The sequence below is a fragment of the Hydra vulgaris genome, chromosome 08 (assembly GCF_038396675.1).
Source record: "Hydra vulgaris chromosome 08, alternate assembly HydraT2T_AEP".
NCBI lineage: Eukaryota > Metazoa > Cnidaria > Hydrozoa > Anthoathecata > Hydridae > Hydra > Hydra vulgaris.
Genome location: NC_088927.1, coordinates 35,157,923 through 35,168,297, shown reverse-complemented (window position 1 = coordinate 35,168,297; position 10,375 = coordinate 35,157,923). Strand labels below are relative to the sequence as shown.

Sequence of the window (10,375 nt, the reverse complement as noted above, 5' to 3'; positions counted from 1 at the left end):
TTGACAAAGTACATTAAGAAGAGAAAAGGCAAGATACATTTCAATCAGTTGGATTGGACTAACTGATTGGTTTTTAAATAAAAAATCAGTTTCTTATAAAAAATGCTATTATGAATAAATAAATTAATATTCTGTTGTAAATCCTTTTCTTCAATGTTTTTTTGCTATTAAATTTATTATTTAAAATTCAGTTTATAATATTAAACATTTTTAAAAATGCATTTGAAAAAGTAAAACTTTTTGAATGTTATAACTACTTTTCTTTTAATTTGCTTAAACTCATATATATATAATACAAATCTATTACGTACTAAATTTATTAGGTACTAAATTATTGCGAACTAAAATTTTGCTCAAACTCATATATATAATATAATTTATTACGCACAAAATTATTGCTTAATAATTTTTATATTGTGTAATGAATTATATAAATTTGTCTCAATTTGAGCAAATCAAAAATATATAATGCACATTTAAATATTCTGCCATAAAAAAACTGTAAATATCATATAAACACTTTTATTGTGGATGTTTTAATTGTTGTAATAATTGTTGTAACTTCCTGTATTCCTGATTCTTGCATTCTATTACAGTAAGAAAATATAAAATATTTTTAATAAGCAGTAAAAACTTTTATAGCTCTTTGTTTGTAAATTTTTGTATCAAATAAGAAGAGTTGGTAATAAATAAATGGAAAGCTAGTGAAAACCTAAAGAAAATGCTTGTCTTAAGGATTTTTTTCATTGAGCGATAAACCACTCTTATTAGAAAAAAAATTTGCACTTAATAAAATTTATAAGTAAGAAAAGAAAAACGAATCTCTCAGAAGTGCCATAAATGCTCACACAAAAGAAGTTGAGTTAAAAACTGTAAATAAACAATATTATTTTTATATTTAAAGAAATTTTTAATTAATAATCTGATTTCTGATTACTTATTAAACAAAACAACCTCTTTTGAAATCATAATTTAAAAATTCGTGCTAGGATGCACATCTCGTCAAGAGATAAACTAAGAGATAAACGTCAAGAGATAAAATATCTTAGAGAGAGATAAGAGAAAATAAGAGATTTTAATACTTTAATACTTTATTAAGCAAATTGGACAACACTAAGGTTGCTAAGGCTGCAATGTAAACATTGTAATCTTAGTATTGTCTATTAACCAATCAACTATTATAGAGAAATATTTTTTTTTGTTATAAGTATATAAGAAAACTAGAATTTTAATATCATATAATTTATCTTCAGTGATTACTGATGCCAATTTAATTAATAAAATTGATACATGCTTTTTTATTATTATTAAATTAGTTTACTTTAGATCTCATTGATGAGATTTCAGATGTTGACTTGATTTAAGCCTTGGGTTTTTCATCTGCTTACTAATTATAACAAATTTTTCTTGTTATTTTTACACTATTTTATAATAAATATGTAAAATAAATGTAAACAGGAATAAAATATAATATAAAAATAGGCACAAAAAATAGTTCCTTATTAATTTACAAGAGAGGTTATACAAGAAAAAAAAAACAATAAATAAAAAAAAAACTATAAAATATTGATAAAAGAGTTTAGTATAATAATACATTTCCCAAAAAAAAAATTAAAAATTCTTGTTTCATCTTCATCTTATAAATGACTTGAACAAATCCACAAGATGGTTTGCAAAATGGTGTTCACCAATCCCAGCATAAGAGGGAAACTGATTAATATCAATAACAGCATAATCACCATTCTCGTTATCTACTAAAATATCAAAACCAAACAAAAATAAATTGGTCTTGGTTTGAATTCTTAAAATTAATTCTTTAATAATACTTCGATTTAAAAGATTCGGATTGGTGTCATCATTACACCAAACTTTTTTGTTTGGATCCTCTGACTGCAACTCTTTAAAATAGGGTTGTCCAGTTTTAGAAATGCAATGGGAATCAAAATGCATTGCTTCTTTTAAAGGAGATTCAATTTCATGCAATACTTTAAAATTCTTTATTGATGGGCGTTCACAAATATTAAAGTTGTTTCCAACAACAAACACTTTGTAAATTACACCATTGTGATTATGAAACTCTTGAATAAGATAAGGTGGTTCAACATTCAATAAGCTGTCACTTGAAAAAATCAAAGCCATGTCATGTGAGCCATTATCAAAATATGCAGAATATGGTTTTAAAATAACAGGAAACCTAACTTTTTGTTCACTTATAATATGTAATATGTCTGAAATGGTCATTTTATCAACAATATGTATGGTTTTAGGTAAAAATACTTTCTTTCCTTTCATACTAAATTCGCAAGACTTTAGTAGTTCGATCATATATTTTCGATTTGTAAATTTTGTACACCATTCAAGATTATCAATAAGAATTGTGTCTTGATGATTTGCAAAGTAAGTTACAAAAGATTTTATTTTTTTATTTGCTTCTTCAGTTGATAGCTCATTGTGATAATCCAAAACCTTATGTAAAACCACATCAAATGGACCCTGAGTTTCCAAATCAATGCTTGGATTTATTTCACATAGTTCAATATTGGAAGCTTTGCAAAGATCTGATATTTTCTCAGGAAGACACATAGATAATTTTTTTCTAGTTGGGATGCAAAGACCAACACGTAATAAAGGAGTCATAATAATATTTTAAAGTTCTACAATTAAAAAACTTTGCTTTCAAATAATATTATAATGCATACAATATGGAATAGAAATTTGTTGATAAAAATTTAAATTTAAAAATTTTTAATAAATAAACCATTATCCTTTACTGCTAGTGCTTTTTTGTAAGTTTGTTGAAGTAAGTCACACATAATATAAATATATAAAGATATATGAACATATATAATTTACATATAAATATATAAAATATATATATAAATTATTATAATTATATATAAATAATAAATACAAATATGTAAATGTTTTTACTTATTAATAATAAAATAAGTTGGACAAAATTATAGCAACATTTTTAATAACTCTCAGAAACTATAACAAAGAAAAAGTTTTAAAACAATTAAAAAAGTTTAATTTTAAAGTTAAAGCAATTTAAAAATGTAAAAAATAAATTTGAGTCGTTAGTATCCTACATTCTAAAACAACTTTCAAAAGTCTCATGAAACTCAAATAAACCCAACATTATTGAGTCTCGTGAAACATTATGAAAAAAGTATTTATGATTTTTGTAGTGATGTAGTGGTATCTATGGTAATGATGTAGTGGTATCCATAATTGCATTAGTAGTATAGTAGTTGAACAATCGCTTTGTGAGATGTTTAATCCTCATAATATCCCTGGTGTTACCCCCTTAACATATTTCTCTGCACAGCAGGTTGTTCCTCAAGGCTTATGTTTCAAAGAGTGATAGAGGGTTGTAAAAACAAAAAATAAAAAATAAATAATGAGTTGCTCCTTTAACTATAGTGAACCACACTACCTCTTGGCAAGGGGAATACAGTAAAAAAAAAACTTTTTTGAACCCATGGAACTCAAAAAAATGAATTTTAACAAAATAAAAATTTTTTGAATCTCACAAAAATAAAAGAAAAAATGTATTTTAAACTTGTCTGCATAATCTTTAGTTTTTTTTAGTTTCATGGAAAAAACAATGAAGCAACAAAGAAACATATTTTTTATTTCATAGAAGAAACAAATTAATCACACAGATCCAAAAAAATTTGAAATATAAAAATATTAGTTAGGTGTGTAGTGATGGAAAACCTTCGATGAGGAATCTAGATTTATCTTTAACGAGGAACCACTTGTCTTTGATGAGGAATCTTTTTGAACTTTTAATTAACAATAAAAACAAATTAAAAACTTAAAGCAGTGAGCTTTAAGTTTAATTAAAAAATTAAAAATCTAAAAAAAAACTTTAAAAAAAAATTAAATGATAAATGTTTGAAAAAGCCTTATTACGATGTTATGCCATTCAAATTACAAATAAGTTAATTGAAATCTGTATAGCACACTGGCCTAAACAAAAATTTTTTTTCCAAGCTGGTTTCATTTAAAATCAATCTTTCATTTATTTTAAAACTTTAAGTACAAAAATTTTAAAAAAAGCTAAGATTTCATATAGACTTAAAGTTTCAACCATTTATATTTTATGATAATGCACAAATTCACTCATGCTACAGAGATATTGCTGGTCTATTACTTTGAAAAACTATATAGTTTCATTTAAGAAACAAAATACAACTCCTTAAACCAGAATAATCATCCTGGTATAAAGATTTTGTGTTTTTTTTTTTTCAAATTACCAAGAAGCATTACTAATTTTATAATTTTCTCAACAAATTGAACAAATTTAGTTAAATTTTTAAAGTTTTGTCAATGTGATGGAACAAGACTGTAATAATGATGCAAGCAAACATCATGCAGTAAAAAATAATTGAATTATTATTTAATGATTTAATAATTTATGTTAAAAAACACCAGAATCTCTTCGGAAAAAAAAACAACAGAACCTCTCCAAAAAAAGCTAAAGATTATTGTCATTGAGTTTATTCAATGAGAATGTCATGATTTATTCCTCATATATCAGCAAATGTTAAATGAGGAATTATGCTTGTATTTATGAATAAATCAATTTATGTACACTAAATACCTTTATGTACACTAAATACCTTTAATTTATGTACACTAAATACCTTTAAATTACAATATAGTATTTATGTGAACTTTAAAAATTCTCCAGTACTTTTTTTTGATTGCCTATTGCATAGACAATTAGAGAAAAACAGTATAAAACATTAAACCATATTTTATATTTAACTATATAATCTTATTATATATGTATGTGTGTATATATACATGTTTGTATGTATATAGATATTTATATATAGATATTTATATATATATATATATATATATATTATATATATATATATATATATATATATATATATATATATATATATATATATATATACATATATATATATATATATATACATATATATATATATACATATATATATATATATATATATATATATATATATATATATATTATATATATATATATATATATATATATATATATATATTTATATATATATATATCTTAGGGTCTGTTGCAGAAAGTCATATCTTGACTTTAACTCCCAATGAATTATGCTAAACTGTTATCATTATATAGATCACTGATGCCAAACCATCTGAAGAAACAACGCCTTACCATTAGGCTACACTACCTTAAATATATAAACATTGATGCATTAATTGATATTTAAAAAAATAATAATAAAAAATTATCCAATAAAAAACTACTTTATTTTCAAGAGAAAGTAAATTTCTTATTACCTTTTTTTACAACTATCAATAACTCATTATGACCTTCATTAAGAATTTCATTAAGATACTTTAAAATTGAATCTTTATCACCAATCTTCATTGGAGATTCCAGCTTTGAATCCAGATTAAAGTAAATACCATTTAAACTTCGAATGGCATACCAATGTTTAAACAAAAACAAATTGATAGATCTTCCAAAGACTTTATATGATGAAAGTGTGTTAACCAGGAAGCCGACAATTTCATCAATATTGATTTCATTCAAAGTTCTAAAATAAATATCCACTTATGATATAGTATAAACTTTTATATAATAACATGAATCAAATAAGTAACACACCGTCTTGGTTTCATGTTTTTAATAAAGTTATTATAATTTTAATAACTTGTATTAAATTTCTAAAACACTTTTATATCTGTAACTTATAACTGTAAAAAATAAAATACATATTATGAACATATCATATAAACTTAAATATATTTTGAAATTATAAATAAATTTATTACAAAATGATAGTGATTGGTTGTAACTTATAAATATAATATTGGATTCGGTAATAACTTCAAAAAAAAAATTGTAATTAGTTTAGGAGTAGATATTTCAGTGTTTGAGACTTCCAGATATGGAAAAAACTCTAAACATTTATGTTAATACTAATACCAAATAAAGATGCTTGGTTAAAAATTGTAATGATTAGACCCCCCTCTACCTGCAAAAATATGAAAGCAAGAAATAGAAATTTTTTTTTTTCACTTTTCTGAACTAAATTTATATTCATCAATAAATTTTAAATTGTAAAGTCTCTTAGCCTTCAAAAATCATATTAAGTTTGAACCCGCCTTTCCTTGAACCCGCCTTCCCTTGAACCCAACTGCCCTTGAACCCGCCTTAACTTGAACCCGCCTTAACTTGAACCCGCCTTAATTTGAGGAAGTTACAAATTTTATATGGTCAACGCTGAGAGATTTTACTATGAAATTTAAAACTTATGGATGAATGAAATTTAAGTAAAGAATAGTGAAAAATATATTTTATTAACTTGCTGCTCTTAAGTTTGGTGCAGGTGGAGTAGCAAAAATTTTTGAGCCATTTTGATCCCAGGCTTCAATCATTGTATTTTTTTGCAAAGCATCCTTATTTGATATAAGTATAAACATACCTATGTTTGGAGTTTCTTTAATGTCTGAAAGTTAAATATCTCAAACATCAAAACATGCTGGATACGATCTTGGATTATTTGTAACTTATTGTAATGGATATATATTGGATATGGTAAAAACTTAATACAACAAGATTGTGAGCAATATATTGAACTTATTTTCAGACTCTTAAATATTTTAAAATTAAAAATCATACTTTCTTTTATCAAACCAAATTACATCATAACCCTGGTCATTTAAAAAAACCATTATAACATTTATGTCATAATTTCCTGTACCAAACATACTTCTGTGTTGGTTCATTAATACTGAAGGATCGAGTTGAAGACATAACTTATCAAGTTTATTTTTACTGCACAATAAACCATCTTGAAATAAATTATTGATAGCATGTACAGCACATAATTGTGATCTTTGTTTTTCATGGTAAATAGAACTCATGTTATTTATTGTCCTAGAAACAGTAAATATTGCTGTACAAGAACTTGAAAAATATTGGTTATGAATAGTACAAAAAAAAAGAAAAAACATCGAAAAACAACATTTAAAAAATTTAAAATTAAGTTTTGTATAAGTGAAGTATGCGCATTAGGTTTATGGTATTTATCCTTTTTTGTAAAGAATTTTCTTTTTTGCTTTGCTAAATTTTATTTTTTTACTGAATTCACTTCCCAAAGGCTAAGAGGCCTACTACAGTCAATTTTAAAATATTAACAGGTGACAACTGAAAAAAAAGACTGGATTTAGAGATATCTTTTTCAAGGTATAAGGTAAAACAAAAATCAAAAATGTTTTAGAAAGTATTTTTAATCTAGTTTTTATCTATATAACCTGTTATTTTCAATTAAACCATTTTGTTCTAACATACCTTCTTTTCTGGTATAGACTGAGATAAACTCCATATGAGCTCAATTTGAACTTTATTAACACAATACTTGATTCTAGAGTGTAATTTTAGAAGATTTTCAGCATGCCAATTATTCTTGTAGACAAGGCCTTTCAAAATACTCCGAATATATTCAATAGGATGACATTCTGGCAAGTTTGCAGGGTTGTCCGCTTTCTCAACAAAATCCACATTTTTCTTGTTTAGGTATGTGATTACTGTTTTTGCATAGTGAAATGATGCCAAATCGGGCCAGAATACATCTGCACCATCTAAATGATACTTAACAATGAATGGAATAAGTCTCTTCTTAATGCATATTTTAAAGTAGATTTGCTTGAATTACAGCCAGCCCACTAGACACAAAATAGAGCTGAGAAATGCCATTTTCAGAAAAAGCAATCTATAGAAGTAATTTTTTTTGAAACTTTTGTTTAGTATTTAACTGTAGATAGAGTAGATTCTACATTGCTAGTATAAAAAATATCATTTCCATTGATACTAGAGTGATTTAATGTGACTCATTATCAATGATTAGTTTTCGATTTTCGAATTTCTGATACAATCGACTGCACTTAGTTCTAGCAACTGCTTTTTGCTGATCAGAACATTTTGGAATTGTAATTTTTTTTCTTGGAATAATTTTTGTCTTTTTTTAATGTGTTGCTTAGTACAGTTGAACTTTTTTGCTGCCTGTCATTGAGAAACTCCGTCTATATAGTCAAACATAAGTTGGAGCCTTTTTTCGCCTTTCCTCCATTTCCTTGAACTCTTTTGTAACAAGATTCACTTATAGCACATTTAATTATCTTGTAGATAGTACTTTTAGGTATATTCTCAATTTTAAAGTGGACATAAGTGAACTTTTTATCAAAATAATTTAAATAAAATTCATACACATTTTCTAATCTCTTCTTGTCATGAATTTATCTTTTTATTAATATTTCTATAAAAAATAAAAACACATAAAATATTTAAAAACTAGAATAAAAATACTTTTTAGAATATTTTTCTTTTTTATTGTATCTTATACGTTAAAAAAATTGTCTTTTAATCCAATCCAATCCAATCTTTTAATCTAATCAACTGAAAATCCAGTTGTCAGCCTTTAATTTTGTTAAGATTTATGTTTTGGTATTACAGATAAACCTTAAAAAACAAGGTTGAGCAACACCAGAGAAATGGATATTCTGTATTTCTCATTTATGAAGCAAGCACTCTACCACTACACTACTACCTTTTATAATAAAAATTAAAAAAAAGTCTATAATGACCATAAATTTATATTAGCGTCATTTCTTTACAAAACTCATTTGATAATAATATATTTCATTTTATATTTTGATAATATTATATTACAAAAATATACCTTCTTTAAACATATTAAGTGAAGGGAATTAAAATTAAATTAACACCTAGTAATTAATATTAATCCACTAAATGATTATTTAAAATTACTTCATTATAAACAATGTCAAATACCAAAATACAAATAAACCAATAACTTAAATTTAAAAATTGGCTTTTAAAAAAAGTCTTTAAAATAGCTAGTAATAAAATTATGTAACTAAACATAAAGGTTTTTGGTAAAACTTTGAACCTCGCACAATTTTAGTGATTTGACTGTCTGGAACAACCCCAAGTGGATTTTTTGTAGAATGGTCTTCATACCATACAGACACCTTACTTGTGACTATACGAATATATTGCCTATAAATTTTATCAGACAATGGCAACGATTCATGAGGAGTGCGGTCAGTTAACCAATACAATGCATTTTTATTCATGACTTCAGCTTCAGGCAAAAACTCTCTTAAATGTTCTATATCTCCTAATTCACCAATTACACATTTTCCATCATCACCTGGAAGTATTTGACAATTCCAAACTTTGCAAGATCCAGCAATGTTTGAAGCCATATATATACCACCTGAATAAACATCCATAATACTCATTCCAGAACCCCAATGAGCATAGAAAGAAGAGATTTGAGAACAACCTCCTCCATTTTGAACTTCTTTAGAAATTGTCTTTTTATTTTCCAAAATGTCTTTACTACTAGATAGACTATCATTTTTAATATAAACAACTCCAGGGCTTTCAGTGTGAAGCCCTGGTCTCCGTTGGGAAGTACCTTGATTAACAATACTCTCTTGAATTGTCAAAAACCATATTTTTCCTATTTCATCTTTAGAATTTCTAGATTGCTCATCAATACATAATTTTATAATATCCCAATAAGGCTTTGTATTTTTAGGTAACTTACATTTACAGAAACTGGAACTCATGATAAATGGCATCATATTAATATTTAAGTTACCTGGTAAAGGAAAATTCAAAGAATCTTGTATAAGTGAATATGCTATTGAATTACATTTAATCTTATATGGATATTCATAAATAAAGGAATTCTTATTTATTCCAACTTGTATATGTTTTCTCCAAAATGCTTTAATACTATTCCATATAAAAACAAGAATATGTGGCGTGCAACGTAGCAATGATAAAGGACTATCAACATCATATACACCTTGTAAAATAACACGTAAAATAGGATTCAGACGATTTTCTGATATTAAGTCATTGTATTTTGTAGCCATCTAAACATATATATCAACTAACACATATATCATAATAAATACATATATATATAAATATATAAATAGCATAAATATATATATATTTATATAAATATTTATATAAATATATAAATAGCATAAATATATATATATATATACATATTTATATAAATATATAAATAGCAAAAATTTATATATATATATATACATGTATATAAATACATATATATATATACATATATAAATATATATACATATATATGTATGTGTATATACATTTATAAGTATATATACATGTACAGCCCTCGGAATTAGGAAAAATAAGGTCAGCAATAAATAGCCGATTATCTGTTTGAGGTTAGCATCAAATCAGCAAAAAAATTTGATACAAAGGTTTAACCATAAGACATAGAAACATAGCCTGCAATTTATTGCCGACCTCAAACAC

The 10,375-nt window shown here is 24.9% G+C and overlaps 3 protein-coding genes across 3 annotated transcripts; all 3 read right to left on the bottom strand.

The window, feature by feature from the left end:
• Positions 1-1,545: 1,545 nt before the first annotated feature.
• LOC100204780 (inositol-tetrakisphosphate 1-kinase) lies at positions 1,546-2,694 on the bottom strand. Its single transcript, XM_065803548.1, has one exon. It carries the CDS (start codon positions 2,635-2,637, stop codon positions 1,633-1,635), a length of 1,005 nt encoding a protein of 334 aa, XP_065659620.1. The 5' UTR covers positions 2,638-2,694; the 3' UTR covers positions 1,546-1,632.
• A 2,371-nt stretch (positions 2,695-5,065) lies between these two features.
• On the bottom strand, positions 5,066-6,946 carry LOC100214301 (josephin-2). The gene is made up of 3 exons (XM_065803547.1): positions 6,659-6,946; positions 5,311-5,570; positions 5,066-5,201 (listed from the first exon to the last, which is right to left on the bottom strand). The coding sequence occupies exons 1-3, from the start codon at positions 6,901-6,903 to the stop codon at positions 5,188-5,190; spliced, it is 519 nt and encodes a 172-aa protein (XP_065659619.1). The 5' UTR covers positions 6,904-6,946; the 3' UTR covers positions 5,066-5,187.
• Positions 6,947-8,611: 1,665 nt separating this feature from the next.
• Positions 8,612-9,961, bottom strand: LOC124817461 (uncharacterized). Its single transcript, XM_065803546.1, has one exon. It carries the CDS (start codon positions 9,946-9,948, stop codon positions 8,908-8,910), a length of 1,041 nt encoding a protein of 346 aa, XP_065659618.1. The 5' UTR covers positions 9,949-9,961; the 3' UTR covers positions 8,612-8,907.
• Between the last annotated feature and the right edge of the window lie 414 nt (positions 9,962-10,375).

Excerpts from the sequence above, each read along its gene's own strand:
- LOC100204780 (XM_065803548.1), bottom strand. The coding sequence starts at position 2,637 with ATGACTCCTTTATTACGTGTTGGTCTTTGCATCCCAACTAGAAAAAAA.
- LOC100214301 (XM_065803547.1), bottom strand. The coding sequence starts at position 6,903 with ATGAGTTCTATTTACCATGAAAAACAAAGATCACAATTATGTGCTGTA. Across the intron at positions 5,571-6,658 it reads ATTTGGTTTGATAAAAGAAA|AACTTTGAATGAAATCAATA; the intron begins GTATGATTTTTA and ends TATTTATTTTAG.
- LOC124817461 (XM_065803546.1), bottom strand. The coding sequence starts at position 9,948 with ATGGCTACAAAATACAATGACTTAATATCAGAAAATCGTCTGAATCCT.